Raw genomic sequence first — 20,643 nt, 5'->3', positions numbered from 1 at the left:
CCAGTGTGGTATGGTTCATTAACACTTGCATTTCCCTGGCTGCCCCCAGGAAGGATCTGGCTTATCCTGGCCCAATTTGGGCCAGTTTGTCATCAGCCATTGTCCTGTGCCAGCAGGCTGGGCAGCAAACCCCACCAAGGACTCAAAACTCACTTTCTCCGTGGGGCAGCCCAGGGAAAGCTGCTGCCCACGTCCTGTCTGCTCTGGGCACTAGTGCTGCCAGCCCAGGGGTCAAGGACAACAGGAACCCTGAATCACTCACTGCTGCAACACCTCCGCTCCAGCTCCAATCTGCTGCCCTTTCCCAAACCTGCTGCATCAGCCCCTCACCACCTCCCCCCCATTTTGGGGATGGGCACACTGGGTTGATGCGCTGAGCACATCTGGCCATGGGCACGGTGACCCCCAGTCCCTGAACTGCACGGGGGAAGCAAAGAGCCAGGCTACACAACACCAACCCCCTCTTTAGTAAAATACCATGAACAGCAAAACCCCTGGATGGGCTCAGAAGAGATTTAGGCAGTGGGGCTGGTGCGGGGGAATGGACCAGACAGTCCCACAAGGTACCTTCACTGTGTGTGAGTTCGTGCCTCAGAGCACAAGCATGAGGGTCTTGCTCCCGAGTTGGTTCCACTCCCCTTCCCACTGCCAGATCGCTGGATCCCAGAAGGGGAGAGAAAGAAACAGGAGACAGGAATCTGCTCCGTTCACCAGCGCTGAGGAGGGACCACTAATATCTCCTGAGCTGGCTGCCAAGCCTGGCAGCCTCTTCCCCTGGCTCCAGCACCAGCACCAGAGAATCAGAGCTGCCCTGCAGCACCAGGGGACGAGCATCCCTTGGCCCTGCACTACTCAAGGTCTGGGAGTGGGGTGCCAGCAAAGCCTCCTCCAGCATGGACCAGCCTCAGCCCCTTGCCACCACAAAGGAGTGGAGCAAGAGCTCCTGGGACAGTTTCCATATGGATGGGGTGTAAATCCCAAGCAACTACTGACTTGAGCAATTACATTCTGCCTCCTTAAAAATAAAAAAAAATGCCCTTTATTTTCTGGCCAGCCCTCACCAATGAGAGATCCGTCACTGCTACAACCCACCCCAGAGGTGGCTGTATTTCATTAAGGACACAGAAATTCCTGCCAGAAAGAGGTTACATGCTCCACGGGATCTGGTTTGGCTTGCGCTCAGCACAGCAAGGGGCTGAGGGCTTGACTCGTGATCCAGTCATGCCTTTCCCAGCTCTGCTTGGCAGCTGGAGCAGGAATGGGACAGAAAACACCACCTGGCACCCCTGGGGGAGGGCGGCACCCCCAACCCAACCCATGTGAAAGCAGGAGCCACCCTATCGTGGCACACATCCTTCCACCCCACAAAAGCCACATCTGCAGGACCTAAAGAGCACCTTGAAATCCACCTACTGATGCAGGCTGGATACCAGGTAGCAATCCCAGGACCCTCCTAGCATGAAACTGCTCCCAAAGTGAAGGGGGGGCAGAGCTCCCTCCCCAAATCTGGGGGGCACAGCACTGCCATGGGGCACCAGGAGAGGCGAGCTGGGACTGCAGGAAGAAGCAGCGAGCATCTCCTCCACCAGAGCCAGCAGCTGCGCGACCCAACAGGCAGCAGTGTAACGATTTCATCATTTTCCAGCAAAATTGAATTAGTTCAAAGCCAAAATCTGATTTGCGAGCCCAGCGCTCTTGACAGCAAACCCTTTACTTTGTCAGGCAGCTGTTAGCTGTCTCCTCCGGAGCTGCGGGGAGGACGGTGGGAGGGAAGGCAAGGCTGCTCCACAGGGATCCCCTACCCACCTGCCTACACTGCCAGGCACCCAAAATCCTGCTCGGGCAGAGCTGGGGGCTTGGTGATAGGTGCCAAGCACCAGCAAGCGGGGCTGTGGGGAGGTGGACAATAGCAGGGGTGTCGGCACCTCCACCAGACCCTCCCCAAACATTCACCAGCACCCCAAAAGCCCCCTCTGACAGGTATCTGACCCTGCTTGAGGACTACCCAGCCCAGTTTGGTGATGCCCAGTGTAACACCTCCCCATCATCCAGAGCTGTAATCTTCCTGAGACCGCTCGTGGTTTATAACATTGCCTGGGAAAAAAAAAGTAACAATAGTAATCATTCAGCTGGAAAACAAACACAAAGAGCCATGGGGGGAGGTCCCCCACTCCCCAATGCTCATAAGCCCCACAGAGAGCAGCTGAGCCACAAGCAAGGGCCAGATGCACCCACGTGAGCACCAGGCAGGAGGACACATCTATGGGGACAGAGGAGAGTGCTCCCTCGGTTGGAAATCACTGCTTTGGGATGTCAACACTCATCTCCTGCACTTCTGGACAACAGTTTGCTCTGGCCATGCTCAAAACCCACCTCACTGATGACGCCTTGTGCCCTTGGTCCTCCTCTCCAGCACCCCATGGAAAGGATGTGGTCCCTCCGCGCTGAGCATCTGACCAACTTCTACCAGGACCACCAACCTCCCTGCTTCCCTCCATCAGGTCTGCGCTCCCCGTACCCCACATCCTACTGCCCCCAACACCTGCTCGGCCACCAACAAGCCCCAGGTTACGCGACACTCGCAAATTCACCCGTGCCATCTGCAAGGGACTTCCCAGCAGAGCTGCAGCAGATGCCCTGAGGACTGAGCATCCTGCCTTTCCAGCCCAAATCACAGACACTCACCAAATCCACAGGGCAGGGGCACCAGAAGCAGCCACCTGCATTGGCATGGGGCCTCTTGCTTGGGGCCCTCCACAGGCACCAGTGCAACTCAAACCCAGATGGCCACCCCACAGTGAAGCCATGATCCCTGTAAGGAATGCTACTGAGCAAGCCGAGTGCCCAGCCCTAACAGTGCCAGTCCTGCCACCGGGAAAACATGGCTCGGGTCAGGTCACCGGGAAGGGTCCGGCCAGAAAGCACCACCAGGAGCCAGAAACAGCCTGGCTTGGGTGGAGACAAGCGGGAACTTACCGAGTTGATGCAGCCCAGCTCCTTATTCAAGAGCCAGGGCAGCGAGAGTTTCCCTTCCCCTCTGTAGCACGACTGGATACGCTCCTTGATCTTATCCTTGATCTTCTTCAACGTGAAGAGGCAGAGCACAGACTCCTTGGGAGGCTTAACCCTGTTTTTCTGGCCCTGGGAGAAGATGGTGAAGAGGATATCCTCCCGCTCTGAGATGCCCAGGTACTTGGCCAAAGCCTTGCCAGGTTTGGTCAGGTAGGCGTCCTGGATCAGGCGGTACTCGATGCCATCCTGCACGCAGCCGATGGGGAACTCCACATAGGAGTAGAACTTGGGGTCATCCACACAGAGGCGGACGATCTTGGAGGTGAAAAACTGCTCCCCAGTGGAGTCGGGCGAGGTGAGCTGGGTGTCCAGCTGCAGGGTCAGGTAGTAAACAAATTGCTCACTGCTGAAGCTGTAGATGTAGTAGATGTCAAAGGTGGGGAACTTGGAGAGCGTATCCGAGGGGATCTTGAGCTGAGAGGAGACAAACTCATCCTGGTAGACAAAGCCAAACATCTCCGCATTCTCCTCGTTGGCCATCAGCTTGCGGCTGGAGAGGGTGGGGAAGTACTCTGACTTCCCATCAATGGGCGTCCCAATGAAGAGCTTGTTCTGCCCATTCAGCACCTCGATGATGACCCCGGACATGGTGCCTGACTCATTGACGCTGGAGAGGTAGTGCTCCTTGCGGTGGTGGGGCTCACCCAACTTGAAGAGGTCATCCAGCCGCAGGAACTGGCAAATACCCTGGGAGGCACTGCCACAGGCAATCAGCCGGTTCCCCGAGTAGTCCACCAGCAGCAGTTTGTTCACGTTGTTGGTGGTGACCAGCCCGTGCGGGCAGGACTGAACGCTGGGCGGAGGGTAACACTTCTCATTGTCCTCCACGGGCCCCGTCACGTGGGTCCGCAGGAGTGTGAGGTTATTGGAGAGCTTGTAGATCCGATTGACAGCCCCCACGTAGACCTCCCCGGTTTTGTTGTGGACCACCAAGTGCGTCAAGCTCCAGTCTGTAACCGGGAAAGTCCTAAAGGGAGACTTGGGGCTGCCTTCCGCCAGCGGTAGCCAGGTGCTCCCCAAGAGCAGCAAGGTCCAAACGTTGATGAACAAGTGGTGCTTGAGCCAAAGGAGCCACATTGCAGCAGCCTCACATCCAGCCAAGGCCATGCCCAAACCCAGCCACAAAATAAATAGAAACAAACCCAAACTAAGGGGATGAGGGAGGGAGGAGCAGCTAACGGGACACAGTCTCCTCTGCTTCCACTGCGCTCGGCATTCAGGGCATCATGGGCACAGCCAGTCCGGTCAGCCCTAGATGGAGAAAGACAAGAAGAGCAGGGTTAGGCTTTCCTGAACAGTGTCAAGCCTGTTCCACCCCAACCAGCAGAGACTCTGCTGCTTCATACTTTTCTAGAGGCAGCCTGATAAAACACCCCCCACCACCTCCTGCCCCGGAGGAAGACGTGTCCGCAGTGCAGGGACCGAGGGAGCCTGCGAGACGCTCAAGGAGAACCCCCCCCGGCCGCACACCGCCGCGGACAGCACATCCCAACCAAGGAGCTGCCATGCACTTTGTCACACCACCCCAGCCTCAACCCCCAGCCCCACCAGCCAGCAGCCCCCTCCGAGGGGCATCACCCTGCCCTCGTGCCCACCCAAGCCCCCTCGGGAAGAGCAGCATCCGCCTGAACGTGCCCGCAGCTCAGGACCAGCACGGCACGTCCCCTCAGGCAGCGGCCCGGCGATGCGCTCCGGCACACCTACCACATACAAATGCTGCAGCAGGGCATAGCTGGTCCCAAACTGCTCTTAAGACCACCAGCAGCATCGAAGTGTTAGCCGGCGATGGCTGCTAACAAGCCTCAAGAGGAGTCCCCCCGACCTGCTGCCCCTGCCCCGCTCCACTGTGGCACCGGCAACAGATGCAAAAACACCCAGTTTGCAGCAAGGACAGCTCAAGCCCCTACACAGAGTGGGGTCTGAAAAGCACCTTTTAAAGGAGCTGGGAGAGCCGAGAGCCCTGGCACACTGCCTGCCGTCCCTGCCACCTGCCTGCCTGACAAACCCCAGGAGGGCTGTGGGCAGGAGGGAGAGCAAGCAGGAATGGTAAGGAGGAGCTCGTCCTTCTGGCATTTATATGCATTAAGAAACACAGGGCCAGCCATCAGGCAGTTGGCTTGAGAGGCTCCAGAGGGACAAGGGGGCACAGGCAGGGAGGATGGAGAGTGCTGTACGCTGCTGTGCCACGGCTGGAGCTCACCAACAAGGAGCAGCAAAGAAGCAAGGAGCCAGACAAAAAACCCACACCAGCGTGGTATTTGCATCCCCCCAGCAGTGGGGAGGAGATGGCTGCAGGTAGCCAAAGCAGACAACACTGCTCTCTGTGTCTGCTGAGAAGCCCCCTCAGTTACACCCCCCACCCTGTCTTCTCCAACCCCCCCACAGTCACAAGCACCCCTGGGCTAACGTGGGGTTGTACAAACCCCCCCTGACAGCACACCGCCTGTCCCACTGACATCATTACAACCCACCCACCCAGGATGGGACCATCGTTCCCAAAGTCCTCAGCCGGGGACACGACCTCAGCGCCCTCAGTTCCCCACCCCAGCCGCTGCAGATAAGCAATTCTGGAAGTGGGGAGGAGGAGGAGAGCCTCCCTCCCCTTATCACCCATCTCTGACTCAGCCCAGCATAACCTGCAGGAAGATCCCCACCAGGGAGTGGCGCGGGTAGGAAACATTGCCCGCGGTGACGGCGCGGCTCTGCCGGCATCCCCGGCCGGGCAGGGTGTCATCAGAGGGCAGCCGGCTGCGCACGCCGTAACGGCAGGGCTGCGTGGGGCCGAACGGCTACCCCAGAGCTCGGCAGCCTGCTCTTAGCAGGGCTGTGGGACCCATCACCCACACAAACCTTGGGGTGCTGCATCGTCACTGGGCCAGCAGCTGGGCCATACGGGTACCTCGACAGTCCATATAGCATCCTGCAATTTTGCTGCTCCCTTCCCAAGACACAGAGCCAGCCAGGAGGTCTGAGGGAAAAGAGAGACTTTTTCCCCCTTTCTCCTGCTCCCAGCAAACACAACCCGCCCCCTCTCTCCCTTGCCAGGGCAAGCCCCAGCCACCCCCGCAGCCCTGCCAGTTCCACTGGGACCCCGGTGCTTTGGGCAAAGCTTCTGCACCACTTCCAAACCCCCCTGTGCAGATCGGCCATCTCCAACAGAGCTCTCCCCTACCCACTCGCTTGCCACCCTGCTCCCTTCCATCCCCAAGCACATCCACCTTCCAAGGCCATAGGCTCAAGGGAGGTTTGGGCAACAGCATACAAGCAACACTGAGACCAAAGCCAGGTGCCATGAAGCTCTGTGGGTGTGGAGACAACCCAAGCGTGAAGCCACCAGCCCTGGAAAACATCCCCATGGTCCTAATCCTCCATTCCTACCATCTCTTCCAACATTGGGAGCCTGCTAGCTAACAGCACACAGACACACCACTGTCGGGGCAAGCATGCTCCTAGGGGACAGCCACCCTGCCCAGCGTCTTCATTTTTATGAGTTTGTTGGTAAGAGCATAACCACAAGCACCCCAGATCTGAGCTTATTAGCCCCAAACCACACCGCCAGCACAAACCCGCCCGTTAGCTCAGAAAGCCGCCAGCCCAGCAGCCGCAGGCAGCACGGTTTCCTGCCAGGTTGCCAGAGGGAGACTTCCCACCCCAAGAAACCGGCACAGCTCTCACCAAGCTGCCAAAAATTAAGAGGCTGAGCCCCTCCAGGAACAGTACAGCCAGCTGCCTTGCAAAGAGGTCACCATCGACACGAAACTCACGGACCAGCAGCACGCCACAGAGAGAAGGAGGAGCGGGGAGGGTGGTGGAGATGAAAGCAGGAGCTCAGTGTAGCGTGGGGATGCCAGCCGGAGCATCGTCCTGCCATGAAGGGTCAGCGGGACAGGGAAGTCACTTTCTTGGTGCGTTTCTATGATTCATCGCTTCTATTTCAGGAAGCGGGCAGGAGAGCAGGAGGCTGGGCTGCTGCCACAAAGTAGGGCTAGAAAGCCCAACAGGAGATTCCCAAATTAACGTAGGGAACTGCTACTCAGGAGCTGGAACAAGAGCAAAGCAAGGCAGAGCTGGGGTGAGCAGAGAGATGACACTGCAGAGCTCCTCCGAGATTTCTGCTCCTAAATATTCTTTAGCAGCAACACCTCGTCCTAGTGACCTAACACCAGTGGGGGTTTTGATCAGTTCTGCTTAAACCCATCAGCAGGGATAATTTAAAAAAAAAAAAAAAAAAAGGAATGGTTAGTTTTTCTGCCTTTTTTGGGATTAAATAATTTGGGTTCCTGAGACTTGGATCAAATTAAAGCAGGGTCTGAGCCCACTGCAGTGCGGGCAGCAGGCAGCCCTGCCCCAGAGCACAAGCACCTGCACAGTCTCAGCTCCCTGCCCACGGGAGCAGCCAGGGAGGAGCAGCATGGGGGATAAAGGGCATCTCCCTCCTGTCACACCACCTCCAACCCCCACCGAAAGGTCATGGTATGGATAATGGCAGGGCAACTCCTCTGCCAGCACAGGCTTTAAACCACGCAGCACCCAAACCTTATGGGGCTGCACTCAAGCAGCATCTCACCCCGGGGAGGACCCAGCCCGGGAGTACCACACCAGAGACCTGCACTGCACACACTGCCACCACGGCCCAGAAGCACAGAAAACCCCAAGCAGACACCCTGGAGTCAATCCCAGCCCTGAAACAGGCTGCAATAAAATAACACACCACATTCTGGATGCACGCGTGCCAACCGGGAGAGCAGGACCAAAAATACACCCCGTTACGCTGCCTGGGCAGCAAGTGATGCAGCGCAGAGCATCCCGCAGCACAGAGCATCCCCACACGCAGGGCTGGCTCGCTCCACAGCGGGGCCACACTGCCGACGAGACAGCACCCCAGGCTTGTGTTTTGCTTTCCATCTACACGCACACATGTATACATATACACACCCCATATATATAGCAGGAAACCTGCCATCGGAAACAAAGCCGGCGAAGCAATCACACAAGCACCAAATCCGCCCCGGCCCCTTTCATCCCACGCCGCAGAGGACATTTGCTCACGGTTTCACCTCAAAAGTGTCCATGCTGCGATGGCCACAGCTGCTGCATGACCTGCATGGGGATGCCCACCTTGCTGTGGCCACCGCTCACGCTCCTTGGCTTCAAAAGACCCTTTCATCAAAAAGCCACTGACGTGCCCCACAAATGCCTTCATCCCACTTGCTCACTGCTAAGGAGGTAGCAAGGGGCCATGAAATTCATCCCCGGAGGCTGCAAGCCCCGTGGTCCTGCAGTGTGGCCAGAAACTTGGGTTTGGGATGGGGGATCATGCTTTGGGAAAGTCATCATCACTTTTGATAGCACAAAGCAGGAACACCGGAATGGAAAAACTAACCTTAAAAGGCAAAGACTGGACAGAGCATTAAGGACCAGCTCTCCACTCACGCAGGCAGCGAGTCCAGAGCGCTGACGGATGCCGAGTCAGCACGGGCAGCTAGGCTACAAAACGGCAGCCCTCGCGGAAATAGCCTAAACTGGGGTTTAAAACATGCCAACGAGCACAGAGGTGCACCCACAGACCCGCCTGCCATCCCCACTCCGGTGGGTGCTCTCTGCCACCATGCAACACCAAGGAGGAGCTCTGCATTATTACTGGGGTCCCAGGCAGGTCTGCACCCCCAGGGCTAGGGAAAGCATCATTTGTCTTGGAGACAAGGAACGGGGTGAGGCTGCAAACTGCCCCAAGAGCTTTACAGCCTTGCACTTTGCAAGGGAGGCTGCAAGAGTGAAGCAATGGGATTAAAAACCCCCATATAACTGACCCCGAAAGGGGAAATGGCATCTAATGGGTCTTTACCTGCAATCTCTCCAAGTCGCTTGCTGCTCTCAGCAATAGGAAACAGTCTGAGGAAGGGACCGGCTCCATTTTCAAACACACGAGCTGCTGAGCTGCCAGTAATTAGCAAAGGAGAGAGAAGGGAGATTATCCGGGGGAGAGAAAAGCCCGCAGGCCACAGGAGAGTCAGCCTCACCATACAGCTGGTGTATTTTTAGGTTTGTCTGCCTGGGAAAAGCCTTGCAACAATGAGGAAAGGCTGGTGGTGGTACCGAGTTAGAGCTGCACTACATATGCAATCGTCTGCAACAGAGCTAAACTTTAACTCCTTCCTTCACTGCACACAGTCATTAAAAACTATTTGGCTCGAGTGTCTCCCTAGCAATCGAGTTAAATCATTACAAATCTTATCCCTGGCTCAAACCACACCTTGATGAAATCAACGGCAAGCTCTGAAGCTGGCCCCTCCAATCTCCATTACTATCACCCACATCAGGAATATCTTTAGCATCTCCAGTTTCTTCCCAGGCTCCTGCCATCCCTCCCAGGCAGGGGCTGAGGACCCCATCCTGCCCTGCCACTGCCCCACACCTGGGCACAGCAGCTTCCACTCCTGCCCTGCAAGAATCTTCTGGGCAAGGAATTCGACCTCTTCTGTCTTGAGAAACACGACAAGGAGAAGCAGCCATCTAGTGCCCAAGGGCTTCAAGAAGAAGCTTGAACCTCAGCAAAAGAGGGCATAAAAGAACAAGTAGCAAGGAAATTAAACAGCATTTCTCAAGTGAGCAATTCCCATTCCCTGGTCCTTTGCACAAAGACACGTCATGCCAAGGGGAACGGCTCTGGAGCCACCATGTGCTCTGACCATCAAGAGACTGCAGGCTGCCCTGCAGAGAGCTGTTCCCAAACAGGCTCACGGGCATTTCCGAGATGGCAACACAGGCTTCCCCCAACCACAACGTCCCAAAGCAGAGACACATGCAAGGACAGTCTCAGCAGGTCCTGCCAGGACTGCCTGTCTCTGTCACAGAAGCCGGGCATGGCCTGAGACCTTACACATATTCTCCAACTCTGTTCAGCAACGCTGAAAGTGAAAAAACCGATGGCTGCCCTCTCCTTTATTCTCACAATTCATCTGGGTATCAAAGTACCTATATAAGGACCCTATAAGAGCTGCCGACAGGCTTTCTATATGCAGCCCACATGCTGGATGTGTACATCCCAGGAGAGTTCATCCTGTCATTCCCTTGAGCTCGTGCAGCCAAGGGAGCAATACAAAGACCTGGACAGAACGAACGGTGCCTGGGATGGAGGCCAATGCACAGCCCACAGCTGACTGCCCACACAGGACACAGCCTGTTGCCTCCCCATCCTGCTTCAGGAAGTTTATCCATCAACATACACGGAGCAAAACACCTCACCCCAAATCCCTCTACACCCCTCGTCACACTGCAGACCCTGACCCAAGGCACCAGCACCCCAGCTATGGGACTGTGGCTTCCTACTATCAACAGCCAAGCCAATTCAAGGCTTCAAACCCCAGACTGATGTGAATTCTGCCACCTCCAGCAGGATCAATTAACATTTTGTCCCCAGCTTCAGAGTAAAGAAGTCCAGACCAAGTTCTCTGGAAGCCACTTTCCACCTTGGTTCTGGCCCACACGCTCCAGACACTGGTTCTCACATCCCATCAGTCCACTGCCCCACATAAACATCCTGAAAACCAACCCTGCTGGCAGAGGTCATCTCAGTCCAGCTGGACCCAGAAGGTCACCTACAAGCCAGGTCTCCGAACAGCCAGCAGAGAAATCCAACACGAGGTCCTCTGGCCATCAGCATCCTTCCCTTGTCTGATGTCACTCCCTGTGGCATAACACATCACTCCTTGCTCCCAAACCCACTGCTCCACATCCTTCCCCAGGCCAGGGCAGCCACAAACCCAAGACAATGACCTGACCCTCCCCAGAACAACACCCCTCTTCCAGCCAGGCTCTCCAGGCTGGGTTTTTCTCCCTCCAACACACGCACACATCTCCGCACCTGCCAACCACCTCTGCAAGGCCAGCGGGAGAGCTGCACTTCCCCCAGATCTCAGAGGGAATCCAAGGAGCTCCAGCTTTGCAACAAAGCACTGCCACAGAAGGATTCTTGGTTGCTGGACCCCCTCTGCACCCAGCAAAGGGAGGTCGCTCTGGGGCTGGTTTAATCCCAGATGAGCTGAAAATTCCCATGCTTCTGCCAGGCCCCGTGCTGACACCAGCGCTCATGCCATCATGTGGTGAGCTAAGCACAGCCACTGCCAGAGTTAGGTCTGATTAAAACAGACCACAAAATTTCTCCAAACGAGGTTTCCCTTCCCTACAACCTCTCGTCCTTCCCTCTCTGCCATCCCAGCCGTGCTGTCCCGAGCACTGCAGCTGGAATCAGCTCAAGCCCCAGCTCCGCTTCCCCTGCGCAGGTCCCAGCTCAGCACAGCCCCAGATTTCACTTGCCCGAGGTGGAGCTGACCCAGGAGCAGCAAGACAGCCACACAGCTAGCGGAGCCTTGCTGGGCAGCGGGACAGGCAGGGAGGGGAAGAGGAACAGCCCAAAAGCCCCCCCATGCAGCAACACAACCGCAGGGGAAACTGCTCCGAGAGACTAACGGGGGCTTCATTTGCAGCACGACAGGCACAGGGCATCCCATAAAGACAGGCAGGCACCACGCACACCGCAGCAGGGGCTGTGCCCCCTTGCTGCTCTCCCACTGCCAGTGCCACCCTGACTGCCAGCGCAGCCCCCCACTCCAGCACACCCGCACCCCAGCCCACCCGGGGGTCCCACCCAGCCCACCCGGGCACAGCAAACTTCGAAGCATGGGTGCAGCGCTGGCTGGGAGACAGAGCAGAGCAAGGCTGCTTCTCTCCCTGCAGATCCCAGCCGCAGCCCCAACCCACGCAGGACACGGGTGCGCCACCAAGGCCTGACACTGTGCATGAGGGGCCGAGACCCCAACAGGCATCGGCGTACTGGGTCTGCTCGTTCGCTGCGAAACCAAGAGACGGCAGCTGCCCGACTGCACTGTGAGGGTTGTCCAATCGCCTCCGCCAAAAATCCACATTCGGCTAATGAAGGTGGCTGGATGGAGGCTCCAGAGAGTGCTGCCACCCCGCAGAGGGCCAGGGAGCCGTGCAAGGCACACCCGGCCAGCCAAAAGACATGCTCTTCAGAGTCCCGGTGCAAGCTGACGTGCACCCCTGGCACGGGCACATCCCTCCCTCCCTCCTCTCACCCACGCAGGCACGAGGCCGTGCGGAGCAGGACCTCTCCCACGTGTGCCGGCAGGCCCACGGGCACGGCCGTCGTGCCGATAATAAGGAATAATAGTGGGTGTCGGTGGAAGCCGGGGCTGCCGGCGGCGTCAGGGGCTCGGCGGTGTGGCGGCTCTTTCGGAAGCAGCGCTGCCTTCCTGCCTTCCTCCTCCCCCATTTCTTCCCGATGACATCAGCCTGAAAAACAGGTTCTTGACTTCAGAAGGGTTCATCGGCCGAGATTTGGGTCCCACCAGAGAGGGGAGAGCCCCTCCTGACTCCAGAAAGGATGCAGCCATCCAGGAGCCGGACCCTGAGATAAGCAGCAGCGGGCAGGCACGGACCCTGCCGACATGCCAGCACTTCTGGGAATAAAAACCACCGAGGAGGAGGTGGGGGTGGAGGGAGTGCAACGGTGGGGAACAGATTTTAAATGTTTTACAGAGGCCTGGGCAGCTGTAAGCCTGAGCTTGGGATCACCCCCAGCTCTGACACTGCTCAGGGACAGGGCAGCCTGACCCACCCTGCGCAAAAGCCGAAACCCAGGGCTGGCTCCCAGCCCCCTCCAGCCCCCAGAGACCAACAGCAAGTCTTCAGGCTGGCCAAAATGACAAGACGGGACTTAACACCGCGCAGCAAATCCTTCCGAGGGCCACAGGGCTGGACTTGGACCAGCAGGGAACATGATTCTACGAAACATCCTGCCCACCGGCCAAGCTCAAAGATTATTTTTAAACTCCTCCTAAAATATTTTTGGGTTTTCCTCTTGCCCTGTTGAAACTAACAGTCTGCACAGGAAGAGCGAAGCAGCTGCCCGTACACAGAGCGTGGCCGCACACACAAAACAAACAACTTATCGCCATTATAATTACCTGCGATGTTATCGGTAGCTCTGATGGGGTCAGCATTCGCAGAAGGATATGTGATTTTTCAAATTGTGTCATTTAAAACGTGAGACCATCCTTACTCCCACCCTGACCAAGGGGTCAGCCACCAGCATTACCCACTCGCACCAACATGACATTAAAGGGGGCGAACAGCCCCGGACACGGGGCTACATCACGCAGGAAATTTCTTCCCCCGACACAAGCACCGACGGGAATCTGCCTTTCCTCTCACCGGGGATTTACTTCTGCAAGAGCCTGAATATTTTGACACACAAGCAGTTGCTTAACTAAGCACGTAAAGCAAAGGGACTCACAGGGCTCCTACAATGACGCCAGGATTTGCCTGGATGGAGGTAGCGTTGGTTGTGTCCAGGGCCTGATCCTCTGCTATTGCTCCGGTGCTACCCCCGAGGGGCCGGAGCATCCCTGGAGGGTGAGCATCCCAGCCACCTCCCTGGTAACGGTGGGAAACCAGCCCTGCTCCTAACCCCTCACACGCCAGACTGCAGCTCTGCTCCACCAAACTCCCAAGAAAATATGAATCGCTCAACATTTATCAGTTCAAAACACCCGTGCAATTAGCAAGATTTTTTTTTTCTCCCTCCAGTATAATTATATACATTTTAATGCAATTACCACCCCTGTATTTTGTACATTAAACAGTAGGCAACTGAAGGAAAAGAGAGGCTTTATTTTTCTTGGCTTCGCCTTTCTGAAAATAATAGTATGTTGCAAAACAGCTCCAGCAGAAGGGCTTATCTTTACCAGAGAAAGAGGGAGAGCAGATGGAAAATGGGAAGGGGGAAGGAGGGATCTCCCAAAGGGAAAGCAGAGATTGCAGTGCCCCTCCACACTGCCCTCACCCTCCGGTCCCTAAACATACCTACACCTGGAAACCATCCCTGATACCAGGGGCAGGACTTGGAAACAGCCTCAGCTTCCATCCTCCATCACCGACAGAAAGGAAAACCAAATCAAGCAAATGGTTGTCGGTTACTCAACCCCCGAAGCCGAGGTCATTAGCCGGATTAAAGCTCTCGAGCTCCAGCCAGCAGCACGGAGAGCAAAGTCCAGCTAAACTGCCCAAATTGGATTACTACCGCGCCTGAGTCTCCGTGCCAAGTTGGCCAGCGGACTGCGGGATGCTTGAGATGGGCAGGCGGGCGCTGAGCCCCAGGGCTGATCCACAGGTTGCCAGCGAGAAGGAAGAGAGATGGGGAGGAGACGGTCCCTGCACAGCAAGTCCCCCAGAGCCACGCAGCCCATCCCCAGCACCCCTGCCATGCTCTCACCCTGGGCACTTTCTCCAGTGAAATCCCTCAAAAGCTCAGCTCAAGCAGCAAAGAGGATATCGCGCCAGGTCCTGAATCAATCCCAGTGATAACAGATCTCCTCAGGCGGCTCAGGAGGGTCTCAGCCCCCGGGCACAAACCAGCATGCAGCAGCCCACAGGGCAGGGGTGGACTCGGCCCCCATCACGTCAAGGCACCCCAACCACAGGGACAGAGGGATCACCCAAAACAGTGCACCTCGCGAGGAGATTTCAGAGGAAAAAGGAACAAAAGTGTTTGTGAAGCGTGAGCCCGACAGTCTGGACATGCAGCTTTTCTCCAGGCTCAAACATCTCAGCACACCAGCAACAAGGAGGAGGTCTGCCAAGCCTTGGCTAAAGGGAAAATAAACTTTTAAATGTTTTTAATTCAGGGTTTTAAGTGGTGGCTTCCACCTGGAACAAGGGATGGAGGCAGCCACGGGATGCTCAGGGAAGCAAACGAGGACACCACCCCGAGCCCGGCCGCACTCTGACAAGCCGGTGGGCAGATGTGTGTTTTGGCTACGTGGTGTGCTGAGTAGAGGGGAGAGGAGCCACGTCTGCCCATGCCTGGCATGGACACCATCAAGATTTATTTATTGGCCGGAGCTTTTCTCCCCCGTGATGCACAAGATGTTTGCTCAAACTTGGCTTCCAAGCATAGCTGGAGAACCACACTGGGGTATCTACAGGGCTTCCATGCTGCATCCTGGCCAGGACTAAGAGGGACACGGCTGAGGCTGCGGGTCAGAGACTGGGTCAGAGCACACACGTTCTCACCACATATCATCTATCTGTAGTGGGATGTTTCCCAAAGCACTGCCCAGAACATGTCATGGGCTATGGCCAGAGAAGCAGCTGGCTGTCTCCAGCCTGAAGCCCAAACAGCCACCCCAGCACTGGACGGTGGCAAGCGCTCACTCCTCCCTATTTTGCATGAAGCCACAGCACTCAGCGCCTGGCTGGGAAAAGGGGCCCCAGCCCAAACCCGGGAGAGGTAAAGGATCGTGGACCACGCTGAACCAAGCTCTCGGTCACTCATGATTCCCAGCCTTGGGCCCTCCTCCACACACATGGCAAACCACCGAGCCATTCACCAGTCAAACACTAGACAGGAGCCCTCTGCCCACTGCTTTCTTCCATACAGCACCTGAGTATCTAATGCCACAATTTGGAGGAGACACCAATGGATCAGAGAGACCCACGGTCTCCACGCATATATCCCACCAGCCCCAGTCAATCTAAAATCTGAGCTTGCGGGCAGCGAGGATGGCATATGGGCATCGGGGTGACCCATGCCCACCTTCCTGTCGCTACACCTCTGCCGCCCTGCCTCTTCCAAAATCCCCCTTCCCTCTGGCGTGCCGGGGGTGCCAAAAAACATGACCGACCCCTCACTGCAGACACAAACGACCACAGCACCGAAACACGCAAGGAGGTCACAACAAAGCCCCGTGGAACTCGGCAGAAGCCCGATGCTGCAGGCAAGGCTCCCCCCGTTTGCAGGCAGTGCCGGCACCAGCTATTCCTGCTCGGAAATTCCCAGCTCAGGGCCGAGCCCGGCTCTCGCCGGTGGCTAGTGCTACAGCCTGGAAACAAAGGCCCTGACCCACGCTCAGCCTAGAGAATAAACATGTACAAGTTTCCTTCATTAAGTCCGATCCCAGGGCCGGATCCTTCCCTTTGTTCAACGGATGTCAAACGCAGCAAACCCACCGCAATAAATTGCCTGGCGTGACATTTACACCCGGGGAGCAGGGCAGGGGCCAGCCCCGGCTGCTGCTGGGATGGAGGAGGGGAGGCAGCCCTGCCAGCACGCAGCAGCGCCGCTTTTATTACCCTCTTCCATTTCGGCTGCGCAAAGCTCCGGCGAAACAGCGCTCACCCAGAGCCGCCGGTGTGGCCCTCAGCCTCGTCTCCGCCGGAGTTCAGCGGAGTTTGTTTACCTCTCGCAAGGCACTCTGCCTCGCTCGGGAAAAGGGCTTTGTGTTACAGAGAGGCACAAGGGCTCTTCTCCACGGCTCCGTGCACAGCTCGAGCGTGCACGAAGGCAGATGCCTCTGCTCTGCTCCGAATCCGATGCAGCTACCGAAACAAAAAAAAAATAAGCCAGGAGGGGAAAACTCTTGCTGGTGCCGCTATCACCGTGCTAGCAAAAACAACACTACCAAAACTTTACTGTGCGGGATACCGGCTGCAGAAAGCCCAGCGGAGCAGGAGCCAGCCAGCCCCCGGCGCTGCCTCCCCGCAGCCCCCCGGGAAGCAGCACATCCCGGCTCACCGCTCCCAGAGGAGCGGCACCGGCAGCCAAAGCCGCGGGCGGATGGGGAGCGCCGGATCACACGCCCGATCGGGTTATTTTGAATCCAAACTTCCTTACCAGCCTTCCTCACGGCCCCATGCCGCCACGCCGCTGCCAGCGCCGGCATCCACCAGCACCAGCTGACCGCACCGCAGAAAGCGGGCAGAAGCAAAAACCTTCCCCTCTCGCAGCTGCTTAAGAAATTATCCGTGCGTCCTCCCAGAGGCTTCTGCCCCGCTGCTTTTCCTTGGCTTCTCCACCTTTCCACCCTTTTCGGTCACCGGTGTCTTGAGAGAAAGACATCGAGTCACTCATTTTACCCACTGAGTACATACAAAAGACCCTGAGATTGTTCAGGAAGCAATTAGCCGCTGTTCAGAGGAAAATGGTGTTTTCAAATGGATAACCTTTGATGTAGTCAATAGCCTGGGCTCCTCTTTTTTTTTTTTTTTTTTTCTCTTTCTTGCAGCCACACACAAAAGAAATAAAAAAATAAAAAGAAATCCAGCAAAAAGCTGGTAATTCCCCCTGACGCGGCCCTCGCTCAGCAAAAAGGGATTTTCTCGCAAGCCAGAGGAGCAGCAGCTTGGGAAAGGCAGCTCATCTGCCCAACTTTTCTCCCCTCCACTTCCCAAAGCATAGGAGAAGGATCATGAATATTCATCCCTCCGTTAGCAGGTTCTGCTTTTGTTTTGTTCTCCCCAAAGCAGGAGGAAAGGGGGAGCTAACAAGTGAGGTTAAATGCCTGTCTTTTCTCTTCCATCCATCTCCTCTTTAACCAGTGACCTTCATGTTAAGCCCTGTTTACACACCAGCCCCCCTCCCCTGGCTCCCCCCACACCCGCGCTCAGCCAGGGGCAGAAGGAAGAATTTCCCTGCAAGGAGGACAAGGAAGAAGAAGGGATTTCGGGATTTATTTCAGCATGCCACAGAGATTTTGCAAATCCCTCCCTGCTCGCACGCCGGAGCTGCCGTGTGGGATTGCAGGGCAGAAATGGGAAAGCGAGAGGCGTAAGGGGCACCAAGCGGGCAGCCAGCTTTATTTGCCACCTTCCACATCAATACCGGAGGCACGCACCGGCACGCAGCCCCTCACACAGGTATCGCAGCCTCCCACGCCGCGGTCGGATAGGTGCCCGGGCGCTGCAAAACTACACCACCATCACAATAGTAATGATTATAAGGAGAGCGACGGCAGCCATCCCGCAGGGCGCCCTGCCTCGCTGGGTAAAGCCGGCTCGCTCCCCACGGCAGAGGGATGCCGGGGGGAACGGCGGCTCTGCGGGTTTTGGGGCGAGCCCAGCCCCGGTGCCGCACACCGCGCCCCAGCCAGGATGCGGGGATGCAAGAGCGGGGATGTGAAGCGGCGGGGATGCGGGGATGGCAGCGGAGATGCGAGCACGGATGCGGGGATGCGTGGACGGAGGAATAGCAGCGGGGAAGCGGGACAGCACGACGTGAGGATGGCTGCGGGGATCCGAGGAGGCGAGCCCGGGAAAAGGCTGCGCCCCGCTCACGTCTCCAGCGGTGCCGGACTCGGGTGGGCAGCGGGGCGGTGGGCTCCCCGCGGCGCGGACACTAAGGAAGCAAACCCCGCCGAGAATTCGAGGCAGGCGAGCGGGCTGCGGGAGGGAGGGAGGCGGCCAGCCCCGCCGCTGCGCCGGGCAGGGAGGCACCCCCGGCCCCGGCACCCCCCGCCCCGGCCCGAGCGGCTCCGAGCAGGGAGGTACCCCCACCCCCCCGGCCCGGTCCAGCCCGCACCTGCCCGGTCCCCAGCACCCCGCTGCGAAACCCGTGTGGGGCGAGAGGATAAAGAAAAAGGTTCGGTTCCGCGGCGGGTTTTTGTCCCCCCGCGGGAGGCGGTTCCCGCGGCCGCGCTCCCGGAGCCGCGGGGCGCAATGCGGGCTGGCCCCGGGCGGCAGCAGCGCGGCCCCGGCTCGGCCCAGCCCAGCCCGGCCCGGCCTCCGCGGCCCCACGACGGGCCGCCGCTGCCCTGCCCGGGCCAGCCCCGTTCCGCCGCCGCCGCGTAATTTATTTTTTTTTTTTTTTTTTTGGGGGGGGGGGTGGGGGGGTGGGGTGCGGTGAGGGGGGGGGGGGGAGTGGGTAATCAAAGCAAAGCCCGGGTCTTTTTAACACACCAACGCACCGGGCACCTAAAGGCACGCGCCGCGCCCGCGGAGGAAAGTTGCAAGCGGGTTACTCACGGCTCCGGTCCCCGCTCGCCTCCGCCGTGCCAGCCATAATTGCATTCCACACCGAGCCGCCCGCCGGGCCCCCGCCGCCGCCGCCGCCGTCTCCTCCTCCTCCTCCGCCGCCGCCACCTCCTCCTCCTCCTCCGCGCCCCCCCCCTCCCGCCGCCGCCGCCGCCGCCCGGGGCTCCGCGCCCGCCTCGCTCCCGCCGCCGCCGCCGCCGCCGCTGCCCCGCATGAATGGGACGGCGGCGCGGGGCCCCGACGGAACGCCGCCCGCCGCGCGCCCCCGCCGCCGCGCGCACGCGCACGCCCGCACCGGCGGCGCGAGGGAAAGGGGCGGGGGGGGGGGGGGAGGCGGTAGCGCCCGCGCGCGGCCTCCAGGGGGCGCCCAGGAGGAGAAGGGGAGGGGGAGTGTGGGCGGAGCCTCCCCGCCTGCCCTTAAAAGGGCGATGTCTAGAGAGGAGGGGCGCTAAAAGCGGCCACGGAGCGGTGGGGACCGACAGACTTCCCCCCCCACCCCCTCCACGCAAAGCCACCGGGCTGTGGGGCAACCGGCGGCCGAGAACCCACCTGAGAGGCGCGGAGGGTGCTCCTCTCGACCTTCCCCCCCCCCCCATCTCACTGCAGCCCGCGGCAGGACTGAGTTCCCCAGGGGTCTCCATTCAGCATCCTCTGCTGGCACCGCATCCACCCCACCTAAACGTTTACAAAGGGGGGGGAAAAAATAACAAAAGCCATAAAAAAAGATCAGTCGGGGGCTGAGGTGATTGTCTTTTATAAGCACACTGGGTGCCAGCCACTTTTGTCACCTCCGTTCCTCCACCCTTTTGCTCTCCCTTGCTTTTCCCTCCTGGAGGCAGCAGTGCCCCCCCGCCTGCCCCCGGCACAGCACACCTCTTGGTCCTGCTTGTTTGTGTAGGCCCTACAGAAACGCTCCATCTCCTCTCTGTTGGGAAGGGATCTTTATAAAGACCAACAGAAACAAATACAGGGTTTATAATCAGGACTCCCACTGACTTCATGAGCAACACCTTTGGGATGGAAAGGGCAGACAGCCGCTCTATCCAGACCTGCCCACGAAGAGATGGAGATGCACTATGGTTTACCAGGACCCCACCATGTGCTGTGGCCCGGGGACCACCCCTCAATGGGCAATCAGCGTAGGGTGGCCTGTTCACCCAGCTTTTCACAGGTAAAACCAGCCAGATCTTTATCCCCACCAACCCCCAGCACTGGGACACACTTTGCCCTTCAGGTGGGGACACGCCGTTGGGATTTGGGAGTTGCCTGCAGCAGGGATAGGAAGCTCATGCTCACCTTGCTCGGGCACACACCCGCAGACCTCCTCTGCCGGTGTCCCGGCAGGCGTGCGGGCCCCTGCCTGGGCCAAGCCACGGGCACGGAGGCAGCTCCTGGCCCTGCCAGATGGGAGGAACCGAGTCCTGACGGCCAGGAGCCCGGGAAGCCTCATTCAGCAAGAGCAGCGCAGAGGCCACTGCAGGTCCCTTGGGAGAGGACAAGGGAGGAGGGCTGGGGGCTCCTGCTGAATATCAAGCACCAGAACGGAGAAGGAAAGGAGCCCTCAGAGGCTCCAGTGATAGTAGGAAGGGGAAAATAGGTGATTTGGCTCTTTGCTTCCAACCCTCAGCACTCCGATGTTCACACCTTGCTCAAAGCCCACCTGAGAGCAGAGACACGACTAGAACAACAGGTCCCTGCTGACACAAACAGGGGGGTTCTGCTCATTTATCCCAGCGTGCCCTC

At 58.2% G+C, this 20,643-nt stretch overlaps 1 protein-coding gene across 3 annotated transcripts in view; it reads right to left on the bottom strand.

Annotated features, from left to right (window-relative positions):
* The window catches only part of PLXNA1 (plexin A1), a 122,208-nt gene extending 103,208 nt beyond the window's left edge, over window positions 1-19,000 (bottom strand). Inside the window, exons 1-2 of one of the 3 annotated variants that reach the window (XM_042799536.1) lie at window positions 18,892-19,000; window positions 2,977-4,323 (exon numbers count right to left, since the gene is read on the bottom strand). In XM_042799536.1, coding sequence (XP_042655470.1) covers window positions 2,977-4,179 — 1,203 coding nt within the window. In that variant the 5' untranslated portion in view covers window positions 4,180-4,323; window positions 18,892-19,000. Of the gene's footprint in view, window positions 1-2,976; window positions 4,324-16,765; window positions 17,138-18,833 lie in introns of those variants that run through there. The other 2 variants (XM_042799535.1, XM_032994896.2) reach the window with 2 other exon arrangements.
* Window positions 19,001-20,643: the final 1,643 nt, after the last annotated feature.

This window comes from Tyto alba, unplaced genomic scaffold, assembly GCF_018691265.1.
Source record: "Tyto alba isolate M040663 unplaced genomic scaffold, T.alba_DEE_v4.0 Super-Scaffold_3, whole genome shotgun sequence".
Taxonomy (NCBI): domain Eukaryota; kingdom Metazoa; phylum Chordata; class Aves; order Strigiformes; family Tytonidae; genus Tyto; species Tyto alba.
Note: the sequence above shows the minus strand (reverse complement) of the source record. Positions and strands in the feature narration are given on the sequence as shown.